Source organism: Coregonus clupeaformis, chromosome 15, assembly GCF_020615455.1.
Source record: "Coregonus clupeaformis isolate EN_2021a chromosome 15, ASM2061545v1, whole genome shotgun sequence".
NCBI lineage: Eukaryota > Metazoa > Chordata > Actinopteri > Salmoniformes > Salmonidae > Coregonus > Coregonus clupeaformis.
Window position 1 is genome coordinate 33,027,850 of NC_059206.1, and position 27,011 is coordinate 33,054,860.

Below are 27,011 nucleotides of genomic sequence, written 5' to 3' on the forward strand. Positions count from 1 at the left end.
CACCAATTGTGCAAGTTCTCCCACTTAAAAAATATGAGAGAGGCCTGTAATTTTCATCATAGGTACACGTCAACTATGACAGACAAATTGAGGGAAAAAAATCCAGAAAATCACATTGTAGGATTTTTAATGAATTTATCTGCAAATTATGGTGGAAAATAAGTATTTGGTCACCTACAAACAAGCAGGATTTCTGGCTCTCACAGACCTGTAACTTCTTCTTTAAGAGGCTCCTCTGTCCTCCACTCGTTACCTGTATTAATGGCACCTGTTTGAACTTGTTATCAGTATAAAATACACCTGTCCACAACCTCAAACAGTCACACTCCAAACTCCACTATGGCCAAGACCAAAGAGCTGTCAAAGGACACTAGAAACAAAATTGTAGACCTGCACCAGGCTGGGAAGACTGAATCTGCAATAGGTAAGCAGCTTGGTTTGAAGAAATCAACTGTGGGAGCAATTATTAGGAAATGGAAGACATACAAGACCACTGATAATCTCCCTCGATCTGGGGCTCCACGCAAGATCTCACCCCGTGGGGTCAAAATGATCACAAGAACGGTGAGCAAAAATCCCAGAACCACACGGGGGGACCTAGTGAATGACCTGCAGAGAGCTGGGACCAAAGTAACAAAGCCTACCATCAGTAACACACTACGCCGCCAGGGACTCAAATCCTGCAGTGCCAGACAAATCCTGCAGTGCTCAAACCCTGCTTAAGCCAGTACATGTCCAGGCCTGTCTGAAGTTTGCTAGAGTGCATTTGGATGATCCAGAAGAGAATTGGGAGAATGTCATATGGTCAGATGAAACCAAAATATAACTTTTTGGTAAAAACTCAACTCGTTGTGTTTGGAGGACAAAGAATGCTGAGTTGCATCCAAAGAACACCATACCTACTGTGAAGCATGGGGGTGGAAACATCATGCTTTGGGGCTGTTTTTCTGCAAAGGGACCAGGACGACTGATCCGTGTAATGAAAGAATGAATGGGGCCATGTATCGTGAGATTTTGAGTGAAAACCTCCTTCCATCAGCAAGAGCATTGAAGATGAAACGTGGCTGGGTCTTTCAGCATGACAATGATCCCAAACACACCGCCCGGGCAACGAAGGAGTGGCTTCGTAAGAAGCATTTCAAGGTCCTGGAGTGGCCTAGCCAGTCTCCAGATCTCAACCCCATAGAAAATCTTTGGAGGGAGTTGAAAGTCTGTGTTGCCCAGTGACAGCCCCAAAACATCACTGCTCTAGAGGAGATCTACATGGAGGAATGGGCCAAAATACCAGCAACAGTGTGTGAAAACCTTGTGAAGACTTACAGAAAACGTTTGACCTGTGTCATTGCCAACAACGGGTATATAACAAAGTATTGAGAAACTTTTGTTATTGACCAAATACTTATTTTCCACCATAATTTGCAAATAAATTCATTAAAAATCCTACAATGTGATTTTCTGGATTTTTTTCCCTCATTTTGTCTGTCATAGTTGACGTGTACCTATGATGAAAATTACAGGCCTCTCTCATCTTTTTAAGTGGGAGAACTTGCACAATTGGTGGCTGACTAAATACTTTTTTCCCCCACTGTATCAATCATTGTTTTTGCAACCAGTGGACAGCCAGTGAAAAATGCACTCTTGCAACAGCTTCATAGTGCGGTTCGCAGCCTATTGAATAAAAGTTTCCGGATTTCCTCCGTTTCAAACTCCTCCTTGGTATATTGTGCTCCAGTCCATAGTGTCAAAAACGTGTTTAATTTAAGAAGGGTGGGACTTTAATTGCTCAATCTAATTCCTGCTGTTAAAAAGAAAAATCATCCATAGACCTAATGGGCATGTGCTCAAACTCACACACTTTTGATAGATTTAAACGGCTGCAAATGATCGAGATATGAAAGTGTCACCCCAAAAAAAGTCAACAAAAGGCCTATAGCAAATGCCGCATATGGCATTACATTTTCACATGCAAATAGCACTTTCCTGTAGTGCGCAAAGCATGCCATTCCATGAGAGCAGCATTTTTTTTCTTCAACTCTAAGCAATGAGCCCAATCAATCCTCCATGACAACAAAATCATAAACAACAGAGTAGGCTAATAAATCCTTAGTAGTTGGGTTATTCTCAGGTAAAACAATTTGGGAAATCTATATTTCCAAGTCCTGTTTTTGAAGATCAAGGGATATTAAATTGATTGGAATGACTGGAAATCTGACAGACTTTTGTTTTTAATGTAAAGAGATAATATGATTAGGCTATCTGTAGTAGAAAGCAATGGGTTAGAAGAAGCCTACATAACCAACACATATAGTCAAATGAAACATAATTAATGGCCAGCTATTTAAACTCTTTATATATGTCCTTCACGCGCACTTCACAGAGGAGGCGTTCCCTAACGGAAATATGCAAATACATTCTACAACGCGCCAATAGTATCTCGCTAGCTCGTGCTTGGCTTTGCCTGCCCACCTTCCTTGTTCTGCCCACTATGCTTCATTTTCTCCCACTATAAACGACACAGATTAACTATCTTCGGTTAGTTATAAATATCTTTGGCGACGTCATACCAGCCAAATGTCTCCCTTCTTGAACGGCAATAGCTCAGATACACAGTAATGACCGCGGGAATCGATAGAACATCGCTCAGAGATTAATAAAAATAAAATAATGTTCAAAATGGGTGAGTCTTTCCTTTTTAAAGGTAAAGTAATCTAAGAGTAACTGAAAGTAATCAGATTACGTTAGAGTTTGGGTAATCCAAAAGTTACGTTACTGATGACAATTTTGGACAGGTAACTAGTAACTAACGGATTACATTTAGAAAGTAACCTATCCAATCCTAACGTGGAGTAATGACTAAGGATTCCAAGTTTTCACATGCTCCCCTGATAAAAACATGTGCTTTATCTGCCTTCTTGAGGAAAACTAGTTTGAAAATTGTAACACATATATACATTTTGTGTGTTTCTGAGCATTGCACCATGCTTTCTTGTTGACGATATGACCAGGCGGCGGAGATTACTATTCGATTTGAGAAGGGCCTCCCTCACCGCTTTCGCCCGGGGTGTACCCGAGTTCAGCTTAATCAAACTCCCTATCTGATGATGAATGTGTGTGTTTGCAGGGGCATCGAGCTGCCGCTTCACGACCACGGTATGGAGCCAGTGGAGTTTCTGAGGAGCATGGGCATCTCCCTCACCCCACTGAATGAGGCTGTGGCTGGGGCAACAGAGACACATGGGGTAAGATGATTGAGCAGCTTTTTTATCTATAGCACTCTATTGCCTCTAGGGGTGCATCCCAAATGACACCCTTTTTCCTATATAGTGCACTACTTGTGACCAGAGCCCTATGGGCCATGGTCAGAAGTAGTGCACTATATAGGGAATAGGGTGCAATTTGGGATGTGGCCTAGCACTCTATTTTCTCTATTGCTTAGCAGGGCAACATTACCCTGTCTCTCTCATGCTTCTGTGTAATTAATGTCACCAATGTCTTTCTTTTAAGGAGGCACATAAAGGTGTTTACAGGGTGAAACTGGTGGCAGAGGTGACCCAGACCCCAGAGGAGGAAGTAGTACCCCTCATCGTTCAGCTCATATCCCCCCCATTTCTGGGTAGAACAGTCCTGACTGCTGGACCAGCCAAGTTTGGAATGGACCTTATCAAGCAGGAGCATGGGGTGAGCTTTCTTGAATCTTGCATTTATTTGTATTTGCTTTCTATGTCACTCAGAATATTGATAAAAGACGGGCATGCACCTCTTAGTCCCCTTAAATGTATCACCCAAAGACTCAAATGAAATATTTACCCATGTCAGTATTCGTTTTTGATATTTCTGGAGCTCTTTGGACTTCTGCATTTGTCACTACTGTATGGAGTATTTACAGGAATCTCTCCTCCCTTCTCTCACTCTCACACACACACCCTGTTCCTCTCCCAGGTGAAGGGCAGCATCGTGAAGACCTCTCCCTACACAGCATGTGGGCCCATAGAGAATGCTGAGGAGCTGAGTGGGCACATTGCCCTGGCACTGCGTGGCGACTGCATGTTTGCTGCCAAGGCCCGCAGGCTACAGGAGGCTGGGGCTATCGGAGTCATCTTCATAGGTGAGGGAAAAAGACAAACACACACCAATTCTGCCTCTCTCTCTCTCTCTCTCTCTCATATTACACCCACTCACAGACCATAATAGCAGGACACAGCCTGTTACTCTGCTGTAAGAGTCAGGAGCTTAGGGAAAGAGCTTAGTGGGGCCTAACCTAGTTTGAGAAGGCCATATTGGTCTGCATTGTTACAGTGCACTACTTACTTGTAGTGAAGAACCCAAATGGTAGATATTGGGGTACCATCACTCATTTTTGTGAGTTTACATTAGTTCTGTGTTTTACCCCTCTAAGATCAGTTAGTCCTCAAACGGGCTTTGATTGATATGGCATTCCTCTTTGATTCATGTCACTCACAAGCCTTCCCTACAAAACTAAATTTCCCTTGTTTCCCCGTCCCTCCTAGACCACCGGGAGGGGAGTAACAGTGCAGCGACGCCCCTGTTCCAGATGGTGGGAGATGGAGGGTCCACGGCTGACATCACCATCCCTCTGGTTTTCCTGTTCAGCCAGGAGGGGGCGCTGCTCACCTCTGCTTTGGAGGATCACAGCAACGTAGATGTACTGATGCTGCCCAAAGAGCGACAGCTAGGTAAGAGAGCAGGTAAGAGAGGGGGTCTGTGCAAAGCATGTGGTCTAGCGGTCAGTCACATATAATGCTCCCTGCCGGAGACCAGGGTTCAATTACCGCATCTATACGTCCTGCTGTTCTCCTACTTGCCTGTCCCCCCCGTCTGTTGCCAACAGTCTAAATAAAGCATAAAATGTAATCAACATTTTAAAACAATATTTAAAAAGAGGTGGCCTGGCTATGGGGGTTCATTATGAGGGGGAAGAGTTCTAAATTTAGCAAAGGTCAAACAGCCCAAAAGCCTCACTCACGTTTAATTCTGAACTTTAGTATCGGTTGTTTGGGTTCAATGAAGAAAAAAAAACATTCTAACTTAAATGCTAGATGTTTGAGGTGTAACAGATTACATGTTTGACACTTACTGTCTCTCCCTCTGTCCCCCTGTCTTCCTTTCTCTCTCTGTCTCCCTCCTGATCACTACTCTCCAGACAAAGCAGACAAGCCCCTGGGGAAGATGAACATCAAGTTCCGCCTGGCAGAAGAGGGGGAGCTAGAGGAGGGGGAGGCCAGAGGCCCCACCCTGAAGTTTGTCCTGGAGAAGGGAGAGGTGGTGTTGGAGGAAGAGGAGTACAGACAGCAAGGAGACAGCTGCTTAACAGCTGGTGGCGATCATGTACCATGTTCTTACGGACAAACTGCTGCCTCGCCTCCCTTCCACAGCCCCAACGACCCCAATACAGACCCCTGATCTCAGGACAGTCAGGTTCCTCAACCCCCTCCCACTGACCACAGGGCCTGGGCTCCCCAGCACTGATCCCTGGTCAGTCTAGAGGCATGTTGCTGTGCCAAGAGAGAGCCCTCACTGCCTTGCCACACGCTCTGGACTGGACTGAACTGATCGTTTTAACCAAGAGGGGAGCTTAGCGTGACAGTCAATCCCACTGACTCACTCACTCTCCCTTCTCGTATAGTTAATAATTATTGGAACTGCAGTAGGTATTAATGTATAGGAAGGGATGGACATTGGGCAGGGGTAGTGCTACACAAACATAGCTTGTTAGTCTTACCTTGCTACTGTAGCCTCATCACCAGTTGTATTGTGGTGATGACATAGATTTAGTCAGATGCTTGTAAGAGAGAATTGATGATGTGCACATTTCAGAGAAATAGCTGAGGGGATATTAGGTTGATGTAGGGCACCTTTGTCTGAAGCCTTGTGTTTCAGTCTGTACTGTAGGCTAGATTGTGTTGAGCTGCAGCAATGACGTGGGGATTTCTTTACTGTCCCCTGTACCAAGATGGTGTCCTGTCAATAGTGATGTGTGTTCATTTACCCATTGTGGCTAGTAGTGCTGTTTTGAAGGGATGCGTTATCACTCACAAGAATCACAAACTATAATGCTTTTAGACAAAGGATAAGGGGCCAGTTTGGGTGAACTAATGACTTCAGTCTTATTTTGTACTGGTAAATCAGGGGAATTTAAGAGTTAAAAATACTTGAATGTGTGTGTGATCATTACTACACTACCGAATCAAAACCTTGTATCGACCTTAGTGATGCGTATTTCATTTTTCAAATGTCAGTTGGTTATTATTAAAGGTAGACTCAGCGATGCACGAAGTAAACATAATATCTGGACGAATTCCGTCACAACTAAGACCGTTTAAGCGCCAAACTAAACTTCTCTGCTGTTTTGGTCTCGTAGCTATCATATTGTAGCAGCGAGAAGCGCACCCGTGCACATATGCAGATACTGTGTGAGAAGAAAGTCTTGCATTGTACTTAATATCTGTAGACCTGCTCGTTGCAACTTTAAAAGACTGAGTCTACCTTTTTAAGTTAACTCCACTGCCTCTTCTTTCTCGGATGGTTTTAGCTCTAGGTTGGTACTCTTCCTGTCTTCAACACTGCCCCTGTGCCACCAGAGTCTTATAATGCCATGCACTTTGGCACATGGGCATCTTCCTACTAGAGCTAATGTCATGGTGGGGATACACCCAGGGACTGCTTCCCAAGCAGCTCACAGCACACCAAACACACGGTCTGTCTGTGTTTTGTCTGTTTGGTGTCTTCTCATTGTAAACAGCCTTTGTATGATTGTTTGTGTGTGGACAGTGTAAGAACATCAGACTGTTCCATTGTTTTCTCTTCTTTTTCTCTTTCCATTCATCTTTCTTTTCGCAGTATGAGATTACCTGGGCATGAGTGTGTGTGTGTGTACCAAGAACAGTTAAGATGCAGCAGCCATAATGTTTCTATTTGTATGATCAGATGCAGTCACTCACATCTGTGTATTTTATCATTCATTCCTGAGTCTCAATTTGATCTGCCAGATGTTGAATAATTTTTGCATGAGTTTTATGTGTAATATATAATTTTAAGGTGTAAAAGTGGGTTATATTCCAATTACAGTTAACATTAGTGCAGTAGTCCTGTCATTTTTGCTGCTCACTTAATTTGAAATCTTATTCCAACATGGCCACCTATATACTTGTGTATTTCAGTCAACCTGTATACATATATGACCATTACTGTCCACTCAGAGAGGAAAGGGCCATGAGACATTAAACATAAGTTGTCTTTTTAGGTATTTATTCTGCAAATATTATTTGCCTTTTGGAAATGTTGATATGATAGGAATAGCTGAAGCTCCCAAAAGTGCCAAAGTGATTATTGCTGATAACACAGTATCAGATTCTAATGTACTTTGTCTTTTGAGAAGATTATTTGAGAGCTGAAGCAACCTGATCTTGTCAATAAATTTAAGAATTATGATCTCTGTTTTTTGTGACTCATTTGTGTAGTCACATTCCTTAACCAAATATTAAAATGTGGATGTTTTAAAATGATTACATTTCTTATAAAGAGGTATCTAGGTAGGTTGTCTAGTTAATGGAATGCTTTATGAACTAATAATGTCTCTCTGTAACCATAGAATTAGAATGTAATTAATTATGTTTCTATGTCTGTAACCAAGGTCTTAGTGATGTAACACACATTCCATTCCAGGATGACATCAATGATTGTCATTTCTGTTCATGGCGACAACCACCACTAATTGTTTGTGGGGATTCAACCACACTAGGACATGGATTTTTGGATGAAAGTCACCAAATTTGAAGCCCTCTACTGAGACCCCTAGGTGACCATGACACACAACAATTTGTGTCCCAAATCACACGCTATCCTCTATTTTGTGCTCTACTTTTACCAAGGCTCCTAAGGCTCTGATCAACAGTACTGCACTAGGCTATTAGGGTGCCATTTGGGATGCAAGCAATATCATCTCACCTTTCCATATGCAGAACAAAAACACAGTTTACAGATTAAGGTTTACTCTAACCATAGATGTTGCTTTCAGGAGTAAATTACAAGACGGCGTGCTTCGTAGCTTGAGACAGTTCTCAATGAGCCAGGATACAGGTCGATTTTTCATTAAGTTCAGTAGCCTACTTGTATTACTGCTTTATTGTGAGGTTTGGAGACTGATAAAATCCTTTCCTTTCAGGGGAGAGTGGTGACAAGCCACAGGCTTATAGCCAGGCCCAGTATACAGACCTGGTCACACCAAAGGACACTGGACATAAGGTACAAAAATTCCCTAGTGTTATCTTTGATTTATTACCAACCTATTAGTGTTAGGATTATATAACAATTGCTTTATTTGGTATGCAACATTATTTCCTATCTAAATGACTGCACCAAAAAAGAGGAGTATGGTATTTGTATTGCCTCTGATCATATTTGAAACCTTGTAAACCAGCCTGGTCTCATAGACTAGACGTAACATAGTAAATGTCCCAGACACTCAAATTAGTATGATATGTTATGTTTGGTATGATTACATACAGTGGGGAAAAAAAGTATTTAGTCAGCCACCAATTGTGCAAGTTCTCCCACTTAAAAAGATGAGAGAGGCCTGTAATTTTCATCATAGGTACACGTCAACTATGACAGACAAATTGAGAGAAAAAAATCCAGAAAATCACGTTGTAGGATTTTTTATGAATTTATTTGCAAATTATGGTGGAAAATAAGTATTTGGTCACCTACAAACAAGCAAGATTTCTGGCTCTCACAGACCTGTAACTTCTTCTTTAAGAGGCACCTGTTTGAACTTGTTATCAGTATAAAAGACACCTGTCCACAACCTCAAACAGTCACACTCCAAACTCCACTATGGCCAAGACCAAAGAGCTGTCAAAGGACACCAGAAACAAAATTGTAGACCTGCACCAGGCTGGGAAGACTGAATCTGCAATAGGTAAGCAGCTTGGTTTGAAGAAATCAACTGTGGGAGCAATTATTAGGAAATGGAAGACATACAAGACCACTGATAATCTCCCTCGATCTGGGGCTCCACGCAAGATCTCACCCCGTGGGGTCAAAATGATCACAAGAACGGTGAGCAAAAATCCCAGAACCACACGGGGGACCTAGTGAATGACCTGCAGAGAGCTGGGACCAAAGTAACAAAGCCTACCATCAGTAACACACTACGCCGCCAGGGACTCAAATCCTGCAGTGCCAGACGTGTCCCCCTGCTTAAGCCAGTACATGTCCAGGCCCGTCTGAAGTTTGCTAGAGTGCATTTGGATGATCCAGAAGAGGATTGGGAGAATGTCATATGGTCAGATGAAACCAAAATAGAACTTTTTGGTAAAAACTCAACTCGTCGTGTTTGGAGGACAAAGAATACTGAGTTGCATCCAAAGAACACCATACCTACTGTGAAGCATGGGGGGTGGAAACATCATGCTTTGGGGCTGTTTTTCTGCAAAGGGACCAGGACGACTGATCCGTGTAAAGGAAAGAATGAATGGGGCCATGTATCGTGAGATTTTGAGTGAAAACCTCCTTCCATCAGCAAGGGCATTGAAGATGAAACGTGGCTGGGTCTTTCAGCATGACAATGATCCCAAACACACCGCCCGGGCAACAAAGGAGTGGCTTCGTAAGAAGCATTTCAAGGTCCTGGAGTGGCCTAGCCAGTCTCCAGATCTCAACCCCATAGAAAATCTTTGGAGGGAGTTGAAAGTCTGTGTTGCCCAGCGACAGCCCCAAAACATCACTGCTCTAGAGGAGATCTGCATGGAGGAATGGGCCAAAATACCAGCAACAGTGTGTGAAAACCTTGTGAAGACTTACAGAAAACGTTTGACCTGTGTCATTGCCAACAAAGGGTATATAGCAAAGTATTGAGAAACTTTTGTTATTGACCAAATACTTATTTTCCACCATAATTTGCAAATAAATTCATTAAAAATCCTACAATGTGATTTTCTGGATTTTTTTTCCTCATTTTGTCTGTCATAGTTGACGTGTACCTTTGATGAAAATGACAGGCCTCTCTCATATTTTTAAGTGGGAGAACTTGCACAATTGGTGGCTGACTAAATACTTTTTTTCCCCACTGTAAGACAGAAGGTTACTTAAGGCAAAAGTGGGGTGGTTGGATGGATGGGTGGGCGTAAACGCGAACATCTAGCAACCCATGGTTGGATGGGTGGGCGTATAACGTGAACGTCTAGCAACCCAAAGGTTGCATGTTCGAATCTCATCATGGACAACTTCAGCGTTTTAGAAAATTAGGAACTTTGCAAATACTTACAACTTTTTAGCTACTTTGCAACTACTTAGTATGTTAGCTAACATTAACCCTAACCTTAACCTCTAACATCTAGCAACCCATGGTTGGATGGGTGGGCGTATAACGTGAACGTCTAGCAACCCAAAGGTTGCGTGTTTGACTCTCATCATGGACAACTTCAGCGTTTTAGAAAATTAGGAATTTTGCAAATACTTACAACTTTTTAGCTACTTTGCAACTACTTAGTATGTTAGCTAACATTAACCCTAACCTTAACCTCTAACTCCTAGCCTAGCTAACATTAGTCACAAAAAATTGCAATTCGTAACATATCATACAAATTAATACATACCATTCAAAACGTAACATATATTAATTGGAGTGTCCCGGATTTATGTTTACTATGTTACGTCTGCCCCTGGGTTCAGGTTATGTAAACTCTGGTGATGGTTTTACTAATACATCAGTTATAACATCTGTATTGCAGCTTATGTTCCCTACACTGGTCAGCAGGCTGCGCCCTCTCCCACGATCACAGATGTCCCCCCAGACCCACTAATTCTCCTTGCCCAGTCTGGGCCACTCCAAACCCCTCACCTCAAAGAAAAAGCACTCCATCAAATGTGAGCTTTCAATTTGACTAATCTCCAAACAGCTGAATTTTGAATTGGAATTAGAAGTGACTTCCTCTTCTCTGTCCTCTCCTTCACCTGCAGTGATCTGAAAACACACGATATGTGAAAACATCTGCTTCTGCAATTTACTCCTTCACATCAGTGCAGGTGAAGAGAAGGAGTTGAAGAAAATAAGCCACTTTAGACTATTGTGAGATACACACATTGTCTCCAGTCCATCACCTTTTTCTGTTTTCTCAGTGGTCTTCCCGAGTGCCAAAATGTTTTCAGCCCAGTCTGAGCATTCCCGTCACTCCCAGAGGAACCCTACTAAGAAGAGAGCACAGAAACAGCAGAACAGTCCTCCAAGCCATGAGGTAGGCCACTACTCACTCTATGCTATAGAAAAAAGGGTTCCAAAAGAGTTATATGGCTGTCCCATTGGAGAACCGTTTTTGGTTACAGGTATAACCCTTTTTGGTAACAGATATAACTATTTTGGTTTCCATGTAGAACCCTCTGTGGAAAGAGTTCTACCTAGAACCAAAAGTGGTTCTTCAAAGGGTTCTCCTATGGAGACAGCCGAAGAACCCTTTTTGGTTCTAGAGCACCTTTTTTTCTAAGAGTGTATGGGGCAGTTTCCCAGACACAGGTTAAACCTAGTCCTGGACTAAAAAGCAAGCTCAATGGAGAATCGCCATCGAAAATTATTTTAGTCGAGGCATAATCTGTGTCCGGGAAACCACCCCTGTATCAGAAAACACTTTGGGCGTCATAAGTAGCCATGGGAGAGGGGTTCTTGTAGTGTTTTGGTAATGATTATCACACCCTATGAGCCATACAGCTATAGAAATGTATGTATGGCTGGCTCTGTATGTATGGCTGGCTGAAGTAAAGCTATTCAGCTGTATCAGCCCTGACAGTGGAACTCTAGACCCTTATTTTACATTTTAGTCATTTAGCAGACGCTCTTATCCAGAGCATACATTATTTTAATTTTTTTCATACTAGCCCCCCGTGGTAATCGAACCCACAAACGCCATGCTCTACCAACTGAGCTACATCCCCTGCCGGCCATTCCCTCCCCTACCCTGGACGACGCTAGGCCAATGGGTCTCCCGGTCCCGGCCGGCCCATGGGTCTCCCGGTCCCGGCTGGCTACGACAGAGCCTGGATTCGAACCAGGATCTCTAGTGCCTTAGACCACTGCGCCACTCGGGAGATCCTTATGAGACAGAAGTCACCTTCCTCACTGATGTTGACACTAACATGCACTGATGCTGTGCTTGCTTTCTGGTACTTAGGGCAACACCTTTATAGCACAAAATAGGGTATTGTTAACTAAGTTATTTTCTCAGAAAATAACCAGTTTGGGTTATATTGATATTGTGGTAGCACTTTAATTGACTTATTAAATAAAGGGGTAATACCATGGTAATAGCGGAAACTCAAAGGAGCTGCTTAGGCCTACATATACAGTAAAGTATGGACTTTCCATTGCATATCTTACCAACAAATATGCATCAGGAAGCTTTGTAAAGCTTTCCCCCCTTATAACACTGGCTATTTCCTCATACTTTACGGTATATCTGGTTCCCAGGGCATATAATTTACGGAGGTGAAACATAAAGGAAAAAATGTGTTAGCTTACGTTTTTGTGTGGCTGATAGTGGTCAAACTAGAGACAAAGGAATACACCGTCTTTGGACACACCATATAGGCTACACAAGACACACACCTGGCTTTTGCCTACCTGCCTACGCTGTCTGTCAAAGAGCCCAAACCTGTTTTCTAACTGCGTCATGACGCCGAAACCAAGATTTGACGTAGCCTACCTCCACGGTTCACCCGCGCCTCTCCATCTAATCTCGCCTCTGTTGAATTCCCCGCCTCCCCATATTTCAACGAGCGCACCGCTATCTTTAGCATTGCCACGGATTAATGTAAAGTGGCTCAGAGACCGTGAACCGGACTGTCCACAAGCATTGTAGGACCTCGCTCGGTATCGGTGCATTATTTGTCACGGAAACCACTTGGCACAGATTCGGAAATCGAGTGGGGGAATGATGACAAACCCCATGTCCCCGTGTCTGGCTTTCTTTTCGTAAAGAAGCCCTGTCAGGGATGCTGCTTTCTAAGCGGATCGAACGACAACCCCGGGCCTCGCTCCTGCCCGGGGTTCTCCTATGTTTCATTCTCGCCACTGTCAGTGCCAGCATGCCAGGTAAGCGTATAATTTAATTATATGACAAGTTAAACGGATTTGAGAAAAAAAGGCAGTATTATATTTTGTTTTGTCCCGTATAAAATGATGACGATTAGCCTATGCCCTATTAATGTCTTCAGATTTTCAAAACAGCCTGCATCCAATTGAAAAACAACAGCAAACTTAACATTGAAAACATTACATTATTTGGCCCATCTTTTTAGGGAGAAAATTGTCCGAAGGGCACTGAAATGTAAATGTTTATTTCTAATTGTGAGTTGAATCAATTAATTGTGTTTAACGCTCACTGTGCTTTACTACTTAGTGCGTGACGGTGACATTTTGCTTCACTGAGTTGTGACATCTGATATGCAACAGGGTGCTGCTGCTCTACCAAGACAACCGTGTACTTTTAGTCTGGTTTACTAAGTCTAGTAATGCCTCTGCGCAAACTAAGAAAAGGGAACGAGAAAAAATCATTTTCAAGAATTCCCCACGAATTCCCTTCCTCATAATTGAAGTTACTCAATGCGTTTCAGCCCTACAGTTGCACAGGGACCTTATTATACAGTTTATTCCCTAGCAAATGGATGTGGTCTATATTATTTGTTATGTGTTGTCATTCATATAATAACTATTTATACATTTTAAGTAAATCATTGTGTAGTCTTAGCCAATATTGCTGATTGTAATTGGGGGAAAAACACTTAATTTAGTAAATCTAATCAAACATATTTAATAAATGGAATTTAATTGTAATTTCCATTAAAATATTGAACATGTAGGCCTTATTTTACTGAAATAAAGTAAATCACCTTTTTATAAGAAACAGATTGGGTTGAAAAGGATGAATTGGATAATGAATATTGTCTGACGAGGCTGTCCCCGCTGTGTGTTGATATCTGGTGCTGATGATGAGCGGTACTGGCTGACTGATTGGTGATGAGAGAGCTATCCACACTGAGGCTCTATTTGCAAGACAAAAGCTGGACACTAACACACACAATCTCTTTATCTTGCTGGACACACACACACACACACACATTATCATTATCTCACTGACTACTCACACACATCCCTCCATTAGCAGTGGCATACATTCACTCTTTAAATCTTACACACTCAAGCTGTTCCACACGATTACTCAAACACACTCATACACTCTTCAGTATAGTGTAACTCTACTCCAACTTATACAGTATAATCCCAAAATGGTGGACCTCTATGTGTTCAATGTATTTCTCTACAATACATGTGTACACAGACCTCCTGTATGTTGGCCTGTACTGTTTGTTGAAGCTTCAGAGTAAGGCTTCAGGCATTCGGACAATGTTTACCATAGGTTTTGTTATGGATGTATCATCATCCTGAGTGACTATAAGCAGGCTGTTGAATTGCTAACAGGGACAGTTCATGTTATGTAAGCCGAGAACTGTCAAAGAGCATTAAAGCCAGGGATAGAAATGCATCATATAAATCAACCTGCATTTGCATTGGCACCACTGTTGTGTTCTGAGAGCCTCTCCACTGTAAACATGCCGGCTGTCTTATTCAACTGGCTTCTGTTGATGAACAACACCACATAATAAGCATCTTCTCTCTCAGGCCCTACTTTTAGCTGATTCTCCCTGTTGTCATCAGTGTTTTATTTTAAAATGTCAGGTTTGTCATTGCAAAGGCAGTGCCTTTGTGTGGTTCTCTGGCAATCTTGTCACTATTCAGTGATCAGTCGCCTGGGGGCTTGCTTGTGTTAGATGGAGAGATTAGTTTAACTGTTATTGCTAGTCACAAATAACATGCACGCACACACACACACTTTTGTGACCCAGATGCTGTCCAGATTTTGAGGCACCTTTCTCTCTAACCATGTTTCTATTCACAGGTTGTATGCGTGTAAAGTCAGGTTTGATGGAAACATGAAGTGTTGGTACAATTTCAGAAATGTCAACAGACAAGTTGTTCATTCGACATGGTGGGATCTTTTTGTGTCGGTAAAATTAATTATGCGACAATTGCAGTGGAAACTCCTTTATGTTCAAATATTTATATAATAAACCATCATGTCGAAGTAAACTTGGAGTCACGTCATGATATGCTATACATTGTACTACCACTACGTGGAAAAGCATTCGGCGTTTATAGGCAGATTAAATAAGTTATGATGAACCATGGTGGTTAAGTGATGGACGGTGATGAGCTTGATGCAACATTTCTATAAATATTGAGGGTTTTATTTGAATGCTGGTGACATGATGATTGACGCTTGGCTGGCAATTATCAAATTAAAATGATATTGCAAGTTTGCTATTTATCGCAACAGTTTTTGTTACAAAACCATCGGTAGAGTTGAAAATGCGATGGAAACACATTAAACTTCTGCTTTTTATTCGGTACATGGAAACTTAAAGGAGAATGTAGCTTTTTTACAACCAAATCTCTATTTTTGATGTAAATGGCATGTTATAGAAGGGTCCAGACACTTTTTTTTACGATTTCACTTGTTTTTTTAAAAACTTACCCCAACCAAACTTACCCCAACCAGGCTTGGATAACACTGGAGGCCCCTTCGGTCTCCACACAGTTGTGTAAAGCTGCTTTAAGTTTTTTTGTGCCCTTTATGTAGAACAACTTACAGAGCTCTCTGAAATGAGATGTTCTGGTCCCCCTTGGTCAGTTCAGATTAATGATTGGATACCTCTATGTTGATAAATGTATTTTTCTTAATATGTTTTGTATATTGTATGTGTTTTATGTATTTATGCAGGGATCATCTTTAAAAGAGACCCTAGTCTCAGTATGACTTCCCTGTCAAAATAAAGGTTAAATAAAAAATAAAAATAAACGTCCTCATCCTGGTTGTGCAATATGGGGGCTCGGAAAAAACATGAACAAATGTTCCAAAAACACCCAAATACGTTCTTTTAGAAAAGAAAAAGCTCTCAGTATAGTGATGCAGGTCTTTAGATGTTGTACACATGACATTGTCATTCCAAACTTTATCCGCAACGTTATATTATATTTTGTGCGACTCGAGACGTTTCCCCTGTCCAGCTGTTCCATTCTCTGTGTAGCCTCTGAATGGACGGAGAGGTATCACTCGAAAAATTGAATATAACGTTGCGGATAATGTTCAGGATGACACAATTTCATGTGTACAATATCTAAAGATCTGCATCACTATACTGAGAGCTTTTCCGTTTCTAAAAGGACGTATTTGGATGTTTCTGGAGCATTTATTAATGTTTTTTCAGAGCCTCCGTACTGCACAACAAGGCTGAGGAAGTGACTTGCTGGTTGGGGTAAGTTTCTCAAAAACAAGTGAAATTGCAAAAAAAGTGTCTGTAACATGCCATTTACATAAAAAATATAGATTTGGTTGAAAAAAGCAAAATTCTCCTTTAAGGCTGTGAGTTTGACCATGAGGTTGGATTTTAACAGTGAGGCGGCAACAGCAGTTCTTTACTTTTCTTGCCCCGAGTGAAGCTTTAATTAGCAAAAGTGAGTATAGCCGGCGATCTGTACAACTATTTACATAAGAAAATAACAAACTGGATGTTGCAACAGGAATACAAACTGAACCAAATAGAGCGCTTAAAAAAAAAAAAAAGGCTCCAAATATATTGTAACACAGCAGCATGCCAACCAGTTCCCTGTCCTGTCCCAAACAATAAAAATGACAGGGTTTAAATACACATCCCCACAATGTATCAGCCAATAGGAAGAACCATATCACATCATGATCAATTAACATGATCAATGCAGGAAATTCAATACAACATACAGTATATGTTTTCATACCAGCACACATATCAATAAAGCTGCTTCATACAACCTGGGATATAAACATGTACGTCCCCAGGGATAAGCTATTACCACATTACCCGTACCAATCATTAACTATGCGCTCGACCGCGCCCCTTTTGCCTGTCAATTCTCAGACCAGGAAATAGACAGAACCTTCTTCAATAAATGAGGATAACAAGGTAAGCATCTACATTTAATCTTAACACTCATGATTTAATCTTCAAACATGATTACATCACAGTTGTACTTCCTAATCATAATACATGAGCATAAAGTTATACACTGAGGGATGCACAACAACCGGTTTCGCGCTCACAAACCCATTGACTGCATGCGACCACCAACTCTCATACATGTCTCCTCTCATTTGCAGGTGATCAACAATCAAGATATCGAAATACATCCCTAATCCCACATTATATTCAATAAATACATGTGCCTCTCATAAACAGTTTCATAAACTTTGTCTGGTTATTGATAATCGGGCCTAACTTTAGCTTAGGTCACAGAGGTCAAGAATCAATTTGATGTGCACTACGTCATCACGCACAGCATTTTACCCACAAAAAGTCAGTTTGATGGAAACACACCTCTGGTGGGAAAATTTGCATTTTTTTTTTCATGCTTATTTTAGAATTTCCACATGAAAATCTGTTCCCAGTTGGATGGAAACCTAGATAGATATTTAAGAGAGTATTTTAGAACAGTATGGACAATGCAATCTTCTCCAGGGCTCCTGCGCTGTGGCTGACCCTGGCTTCCAACCCCTCGGGTGTATCTGTGTGTGTCTCGGGAGGTTGGCTTGAAAGCAAATAAGACACATTTCGGAAAGGAACATGGACAATAATGTACTCCTCTTCTTCAGGTCTCTTATCCATGTCCGTTTAAAAAAAAAAGTGCATCTTGGGGCTTTGACCTGTATAAGATTCAGTTATGTGTACTCCCTACAGGGACTATAAGTGCCCACATGCTGTTATAAACTGCTCTGAGATCAGTTACAGGTTCAGGAGGGGTCAGAAGAATATGTGATTACAGTAAAAAGCTGGAATGAGGAACCTGGCAGTGAAATTACACAAATCCTGGTTTTGAACCCACGTGGCAGCTGGCAGCAAACCTATAATGGCTGACTACGGACCTCAGAGAGATGGTTAGGAAACTACAGATGTAGGATCTTAACTTGAGCCAGTTTGCTACAGCAGGAAAATAATCCTGCAGCAACAGGAAATGTGAATTATTATGTAGGGGTTGATACATTTTTCATAAGGGAAAATCAAGTCTGAAATTTCAAAGTGGAAATTGCAAAGCTCAGAAGCCTTTTTAAAGGTCCAATGCAGCTGTTTTTTAAATCTCAATATCAAATAATTTCTGGGTCACAATGAAGTACATTACTGTGATTTTGTTCAATTAAAATTGTCATAAAGAAACAAAAATAGCTTCTTAGCAAAGAGCAATGTCTCAAACAATAATTTTCTAGGACTGTCTGGGAGTGGTCTGAGTTAATAACTGTTATTGGCAGAGAGGTTTGGAACTCTTTCTTATTGGTCTATTAACTAATTTACCACCAGGTGATGTCACCAGGCAGGCCAAAACTCCATCCCACTAAAACAGGCTGAAATTTCAGCTCTTACACTAAATGGCCAGTAAAGTTTTCCTGCAACAGGGTGATGAAATTAAGATCCTACATCTGTATTCTGCAATTGTAAGTGCTTCAATATGATGCAATGTTTCAATTATAAGCTTGAACTCATTGGTAATTTTTAACCTGGCCAAATGTGAGCTAGAAATGTCCTACTTTTTTGAGATTAGGTATACTATAAGGGCATGTAGTACAGGTCTATAGATGCAGAGAGAAATGGAAATGGCCTATACAGTGGAGGGTGTTGCTCTCAGAAAGATTCCTTAGAAAAAGAAAACAAATGCTTTCAAAATCTGTTAAGTAACAACCAGAAAGGAGTTATTATCAATCTGTTTTCCTTGATTCCTTTTCCTGATTGCAATCCTCCTGAGCAAATGTTGTTTGATCGGTCTAAGGGGCAAGGAGGAAGAAAGGAAGTTTTTTTTCACAACACAATTTGTCAGGCAGGGACTTGTTGCCATGGCAACTCTGAATCCTCAGACGAGACAAGCCAGTTTCTCCCAGCCAGCCCAGGGGAAAACATTAGTGTAGCTGGCAATGGGATGCCTAATATTGATACAGAGAAATGTAACCAGACTCAACCCACTGCATCTTAATTCAATGCTGTCTATATTGTGCTGTAGGGTTTCTGCTCATTTGACTGTCCTCTGAGAGAGAGAGCGAGCGAGACATGCAGGAAATTTAAAACTTGTAGTGTATTTGAGATTTAAAGGCCCAGTGCAGTCAAAAACTTGATTTCCCTGTGTTTTGCAGTATATATATTTCCACACTATGAGGTTGGAATAATACTGAGAAATTGTGAAAAGGCCATTATTCAGGAACAAATTCTTTCACTTGTCTGAATTCACTTTATTGTCGTTTTTAGCCGTGTCTCCCCCACACAGTGACTGTAATTATGTCTGTCTAAGTTGTGAGGTTTTGTGTGTGAGTGCTTGCACTGTAAACGTATTTAAACAGGTGCTGTGTGAGCCTCAAGGGCAATCTTTGCCTCTTTGACACATTTGAAGGACTTAACAAGAAAGTGCCATTGCGGCAGACTCTTATCAGGCCTTTTCAGGGTCATGGTTGAATCACCAGACTGAACCTGTATCATGAGAATAGGAACAGCTTGGTCTGATAGGGACTTTCTTGCACTGAGTTTTGAAAACCCCCAGTAAACCAAGAGAAATTATCCGGCCTTCCAGAACTATAATGCGTGAAGACGATCAGCTTTATCAAATACAGTTAGGCCTACCCACATGAAAAAATACTATAGTATACAAGGGTATAAATACTATAGTATTACTATATTTATATACTATAGTATTTACTGTAGAGTTTTTGCAGACTTTACTGTAGTATATTGTAGTATTTACTGTAGTGTTTTTTATGTGGGTAGTTCTTATGTTCTATTTCTTAGCATTTTTTATGTCTTTGTGGTTGAAACATGTCTTTGTGACATGACCATTGTTATAGAATAAAACCAAATAAATAATACTCTTGAGTACTGGCTGTTTGTTATAGTTAGATAACTCATGGGCTATCTATATTTTCTTGATCATTTTAAATTAGGCTGCGATCAATTACTTGATTGTCCTTGCTGTGTAAAATATTGAAGTGACAACTTCATATACAGTATGTATCCAAGAGACTGTCTGAAACAGACGTAATCATATCCACTTCAAAGGTCTCTTCAGTCCGTCATGATGCTGCTGGCTGCAGCCACTTGACTTGGAGTGCATGGCTCAGTTCCTGTTTAACTAGAGACAGGAAGTCCACATAATGGGACCGTATAACCCTCCTGCCCTTTCAGCTTCCTGCACCCCCTCTCACCCCACTGCACCACTCTATACTCTACCAGTGTGGTGTGGGGGGGGGGGGGGTTTAAGTACAGAATAATACAAAGTGCTCTGAGACCAGGTTGGGGGGAAAGTACAGTTACAGTGTGTCCGAAATGGGTCCCTGTATAGTGCAATACTTTTGACCAGGGCCCATAGAGTTCTGGACATTTCTTACTGGGAGAGGCTATATACGGACACCCCTGGTGCCCAAATTGAAGACGTATGTCGCGCAGCTGAGAGTCGAGTAGAAACGAATGGATTCGGTTCTGTCAGTCGTCCTGATGAGCCCCCCAGCTAGAGAGCTAGTTTATGCTGGCTAACTGGCAACAACAGCAGCATGGCACTAGTTAAAACTGCTGTCCTGCAGTAACTTAGAGGGAAGTAGCTAGATAGTATAGCTAATATCAGGCCAGGGTGACAGCTAGAGCACATTTATTGCTTTCTGATAAAAATTGAATGATTCTGAACACTCCCAACTTCGACAGACAAGATTCAAATTCTCGCTGAAGTTTCTAGACACAAGCATAAACTACACTGAACAAAAATATAAACGCAACATGCAACAATTTCAAAGATTTGACTGAGTGACCACCATTTGCCTCTTGCAGCGTGACACATCTCCTTTGTATAGAGCTGATCAGACTGTTGATTGTGGCCTGTGGAATGTTGTCCCACTCCTCTTCAATGGCTGTGCGAAGTTGCTGGATATTGGTGGGAACTGGAACATGCTGTCGTACACGTTGGTCCAGAGCATCCCAAACATGCTAAATGGGTGACTTGTCTGGTGAGTATGCAGGCCATGGAAGAACTGGGACATTTTCAGCTTTCAGGAATTGTATACAGATCCTTGCGACATGGGGCTATGCATTATCATGCTGAAACATGAGGTGATGGCGGTGGATGAATGGCACGACAATGTCCTTAGCTTATGCCTGCCCATACCATAACCCAACCACCACCATGGGGGCACTCTGTTCACAATGTTGACATCAGCAAACATCCATACGCACTGTCTGCCATCTGCCTAGTACAGTTGAAACCGGGATCCATCCGTGAAGAGCACACTTCTCCAGCATGCCATTGGCCATCGAATGGGAGCGTTTGCCCACTGAAGTTGGTTACGACACCAAACTGCAGTCAGGTCAAGACCCTGGTGAGGACGACGAGCACGCAGATGAGCTTCCCTGAGACAGTTTCTGACAGTTTGTACAGAAATTATTCGGTTGGGCAAACCCACAGTTTCATCAGCTGTCCGGGTGGCTCGTATCAGACCATCCAGGTGAAGAAACCGGATTTGGAGGTCCTGGGCTGGTGTGGCTACACGGGGTCTGCGGTTGTGAGGCCGGTTGGACGTACTGCCAAATTCTCTAAAACGAAGTTGGAGGCGGCATATGGTAGAGAAATGAACAACAGCTCTGGTGGACATTCCTGCAGTTCGCATGCCAATTGCCCTATCCCTCAAAACTTGAGACATCTGTGGCATTCAGTTGTGTGACAAAACTGCTCATTTTAGAGTGGCCTTTAATTGTACCCAGCACATGGTGCACCTGTGTAGTGATCATGCAACCCATAAGTCTAAGCCCTGTCTAAGTCGGGGGGGATTGTTTTAAGAAGATCATACAAAGGATCATTTTGCTGTTTGATTTTGAATTTTAAGACGCCTTGAAGTATAAAAAAAATGTTTGGCCTTACTGCTATTAGCCCATACAATAATAACAGATGGAACAACAGATGGTTCCCCCAAAAAAATCGAAAGAAAGTTTGTTCTGGAGTGTCTGTCTCCATATAAACTGTAGTTCTATACATTTTTTCAACTGGTACCGGGGGACCTTCAGACGAGGCTTGTGAGGCCTGACATGTACGTGTTCATGAGAGTCTCACCTTTACACAGAGGGGTCATATTAGTGTGTAGCCCAAACTGTTCAGACGCTACAGTCCCAAGATGCTTGTGGGGGTCGTAGAGCAAAACGGAGACCATCTTGTTCGTGAGAGTCTCATCTTTCTATAGAGTGCTCATAATAGTTTTCTAGGCCAAACCGTGAGAAGACCGATTTTCGGGATGTCTCATGGTCTGACAAACACCGCTGTAGCTCTGTCACCTTTCACCGCAGATGCGGAAGTGTTACATAGGCTGATGCAGTGGATTGAGACGCATCGTATGCAAAATAACTGATCTCGAACTTAAACTGATAGATTTCTATGGGGATGTTTTTATTATGCTAATTAGATTTCCACAGGGGTGCGGACATCGACCGTTTCAGCTTCTTGATATGCCACACCTGTCAGGTGGATGGATTATCTTGGCAAAGGAGAAATGCTCACTAACAGGGATGTAAACAAATGTGTGCACAACATTTGAGAGAAATATGCTTTTTGTGCGTGGCATCGCTCATGAAACGTGGGTCCAACACTTTACATGTTGCGTTTATATTTTTGTTCAGTATAGTAAGCTGGGGAGGGCTCATTAGGATGACTGACTGAACCGAATCCGTTCATCCCCACTCAACTCTCACTGCGCAACATGCGTACGTCATCAACTTTGGGCACCAAGCGTGTCCGTGTAGACTCCCTTTCTTACTAGCACTGACTTTGCTGATAGATTATTTTTTTAGGAGAATGTGCTACTATGATTGTGATACAGTATGTGGTTGTCTCACTTCATCTGGATAAGAGCGTCTGCTTAATGACTAAAATGTAATTGTGTAGGAGGCTCACCCCACTCCACTCCTCCTAGGCATTGATTGGTGCCATTTGCCAGCTTTTCTCATGACTTCTGATGATGCCACCTTAATTCAATAAAAGGTAAACATTGCCACATCAATGTCTGTGGTACACATGCCATGGCACTGTTTGCTGATCTGCCCTTCTTGGAACTGTTTATGATTGCACAGCCTGGCAGGAAGCAGATGGCTAGAATAGTCATTTTTCATGTCTCACATCAACTTGTTCTGGCGTTACATAACTGTATTTACACCTCTCTGGTCCCACCTGACCGATTGACCTAATGGTTCTCTCTCTCTCGCTCTCGCTCTCGCTCTCTCTCTCAGGAGGAGCTCTCTGTCTCTCTCTCTCTCTTCATCCTCCCCTCTCTCGTGGAGATCAGCATGTTTCCTAATTAGTGAGTGGTGTGGGAGGCATGGTGAGGTGACTTAACCTGACCTCCTATGATTTGTTGTCCTTCTGTAATCACGTTGTGTTTGTGGTGATCGACAAAATGAAGACAAAAAGGGAAAGTGTGTATAACACTGTCTCACAGTGATGATAGTGATGGTGTCAAGAAGACCCTATAGACATAGTGCATCCCAAATGGCATCCTATTTCCTTACATAGTGCACTTCTTTAGACTAGAACCCTATGTAGCCATACTGTCAGTGTCACCACACATGCCTCAGTAGTGATGCTGTAGCAATAATTTTGTATGAGCTCTTCTGTATTAAGCCTCTCCTTCCTCTCTTTATCTCACCATTATTTCTTTCCACCCACCTCTTCTGTCGCCGGTTTAATGAAGTGCCTTAGGTGTGATTCAGACTATTCTCCTTTAATTGCTTTATGCTGTGGTACCTTGGGCTGATGATGCACTTATCTCTTAATTCACTACCATTATGACTCCTGAATGGCGCAGCGGTCTAAGGCACTGCATCTCAGCGCTAGAGGCGTCACTACAGACCCTTGTTCGATTCCAGGCTGTATCACAATCCGGCCATGATTGGGAGTCCCATAGGGCGGCGCACAATTGGCGGGGGTAGGCCGTCATTATAAATAAGAATTTGTTCTTAACTGACTTGCCTAGTTAAATAAAGGTTAACTAAAAAAATTACCCACAGCAAAGAGGTGGGGCTTCAGCTGGGGAAGATGCACTTGGATTGTGTGTGTGTGTTAGTAAAGCTTAAAGATCACAGTCTTTAGGGCTGCAATTTTCTGTGCAACATTAACTTCCCACTTAAAAGGAAAACTACAGTGCAGGCTAATGATGCTTACACCACAGAACATACAGAGGCAGAACAGATATTATGATTACAACAATGCTTTCAGATACAGTGAGGGAAAAAAGTATTTGATCCCCTGCTGATTTTGTACGTTTACCCACTGACAAAGACATGATCAGTCTATAATTTTAATGGTAGGTTTATTTGAACAGTGAGAGACAGAATAACAACAAAAAAATCCAGAAAAACGCATGTCAAAAATGTTATAAATTGATTTGCATTTTAATGAGGGAAATAAGTATTTGACTCCTCTGCAAAACATGACTTAGTACTTGGTGGCAAAACCCTTGTTGGCAATCACAGAGGTCAGACGTTTCTTGTAGTTGGCCACCAGGTTTGCACACATCTCAGGAGGGATTTTGTCCCACTCCTCTTTGCAGATCTCCAAGTCATTAAGGTTTCGAGGCTGACGTTTGGCAACTCGGACCTTCAGCTCCCTCCACAGATTTTCTATGGGATTAAGGTCTGGAGACTGGCTAGGCCACTCCAGGACCTTAATATGCTTCTTCTTGAGCCACCCCTTTTGTTGCCTTGGCTGTGTGTTTTGGGTCATTGTCATGCTGGAATACCCATCCACGACCCATTTTCAATGCCCTGGCTGAGGGAAGGAGGTTCTCACCCAAGATTTGACGGTACATGGCCCTGTCCATCGTCCCTTTGATGCGGTGAAGTTGTCCTGTCCCCTTAGCAGAAAAACACCCCCAAAGCATAATGTTTCCACCTCCATGTTTGAAGGTGGGGATGGTGTTCTTGGGGTCATAGGCAGCATTCCTCCTCCTCCAAACACGGCGAGTTGAGTTGATGCCAAAGAGCTCGATTTTGGTCTCATCTGACCACAACACTTTCACCTAGTTCTCCTCTGAATCATTCAGATGTTCATTGGCAAACTTCAGATGGGCCTGTATATGTGCTTTCTTGAGCAGGGGGACCTTGCGGGCGCTGCAGGATTTCAGTCCTTCACGGCGTAGTGTGTTACCAATTGTTTTCTTGGTGACTATGGTCCCAGCTGCTTTGAGATCATTGACAAGATCCTCCCGTGTAGTTCTGGGCTGATTCCTCACCGTTCTCATGATCATTGCAACTCCACGAGGTGAGATCTTGCATGGAGCTCCAGGCCGAGGGAGATTGACGGTTATTTTGTGTTTCTTCCTTTTGCGAATAATCGCACCAACTGTTGTCACCTTCTCACTAAGCTGCTTGGCGATGGTCTTGTAGCCCATTCCAACCTTGTGTAGGTCTACAAACTTGTCCCTGACATCCTTGGACAGCTCTTTGGTCTTGGCCATGGTGGAGAGTTTGGAATCTGATTGATTGATTGCTTCTGTGGACAGGTGTCTTTTATACAGGTAACAAACTGAGATTAGGAGCACTCCCTTTAAGAGTGTGCTCCTAATCTCAGCTCGTTACCTGTATAAAAGACACCTGGGAGCCAGAAATCTTTCTGATTGAGAGGGGGTCAAATACTTATTTCCCTCTTTAAAATGCATATCAATTTATAACATTTTTGACATGTGTTTTTCTTAATTTTCCTGTTGTTATTCTGTCTCTCACTGTTCAAATAAACCTACCATTAAAATTATAGACTGATAATTTCTTTGTCAGTGGGAAAACATACAAAATCAGCCCCCCCCCCCACCCCCTTTTGCCCTCTGAACAGCCTCAATTCATTGGGGCATGGACAGGGATGCTGGCCCATGTTGACTTCTTTATTTTGACTATTTTCTACATTGTAGAATAATAGTGAAGACATCAAAACTATGAAATAACACATATGGAATCATGTAGTAACCAAAAAAGTGTTAAACAAATCAAATATATGTTATATTTGAGATTCTTCAAATAGCCACCCTTTGCCTTGATGACAACTTTGCACACTCTTGGCATTCTCTCAACCAGCTTCAACCGGAATGCTTTTCCAACAGTCTTGAAGGAGTTCCCACACATGCTGAGCACTTGTTGGCTGCTTTTCCTTCACTCTGCGGTCCGACTCATCTCAAGCCATCTCAATATGGTTGAGGTCGGGGGATTGTGGAGGCCAGGTCATTTGATGCAGCATTCCATCACTCTCCTTCTTGGTAAAATAACCCTTACACAGCCTGGAGGTGTGCTGGGTCATTGTCCTGTTGAAAACAAATGATAGTCCCACTAAGCCCAAACCAGATGCGATGGCGTAACGCTGAAGAATGCTGTGGTAGCCATGCTGGTTAAGTGTGCCTTGAATTTTAAATAAATCACTGACAGTGTCACCAGCAAAGCACCCCCACACCATAACACCTCCTCCTCCATGCTTTACGGTTGGAACTACACATGCAGAGATCATCCGTTTACCCACACCGCTTCTCACAAAGACACGGCGGTTGGAACCAAAAATCTCCAATTTGGACTCCAGATCAAAGGACATATTTCCATTGCTCATGTTTCTTGGCCCAAGCAAGTCTCTTCTTCTTATTGGTGTCCTTTAGTAGTGGTTTCTTTGCAGCAATTCGACCATGAAGGCCTGATTCACACAGTCTCCTCTGAACAGTTGATATTGAGATGTGTCTGTTACTTGAACTCTGTGAAGCATTTATTTGGGCTGCAATTTCTGAGGCTGGTAACTCTAATGAACTTATCCTCTGCAGCAGAGGTAACTCTGGGTCTTCCATTGCTGTGGCGGTCCTCATGAGAGCCAGTTTCATCAT

At 42.3% G+C, this 27,011-nt stretch overlaps 2 protein-coding genes and 1 long non-coding RNA gene across 4 annotated transcripts in view; all 3 read left to right on the forward strand.

Annotated features, from left to right (window-relative positions):
• Positions 1-3,121: 3,121 nt before the first annotated feature.
• Positions 3,122-7,449, forward strand: LOC123492652 (ER degradation-enhancing alpha-mannosidase-like protein 3; the record flags this gene model as incomplete). Of its 2 annotated transcripts, none has more annotated exon segments than XM_045225396.1 (5): positions 3,122-3,239; positions 3,505-3,678; positions 3,940-4,105; positions 4,509-4,706; positions 5,162-7,449. In XM_045225396.1, coding segments are annotated over 5 exon segments (916 nt in total), but the record flags the coding sequence as incomplete, so codon positions are not given.
• A 730-nt stretch (positions 7,450-8,179) lies between these two features.
• On the forward strand, positions 8,180-11,249 carry LOC121583340. The gene is made up of 4 exons (XR_006003501.1): positions 8,180-8,262; positions 10,752-10,887; positions 10,981-11,046; positions 11,140-11,249. It is a non-coding gene; the product is annotated as an uncharacterized LOC121583340 (long non-coding RNA).
• A 1,479-nt stretch (positions 11,250-12,728) lies between these two features.
• LOC121582594 (neural proliferation differentiation and control protein 1) overlaps positions 12,729-27,011 on the forward strand; it is a 43,474-nt gene continuing 29,191 nt past the window's right edge. Inside the window, exon 1 of the mRNA XM_041898509.2 lies at positions 12,729-13,102. Within this exon, the coding sequence (XP_041754443.1) occupies positions 13,003-13,102 (100 nt within the window). The 5' untranslated portion in view covers positions 12,729-13,002. The remainder of the gene's footprint in view (positions 13,103-27,011) is intronic.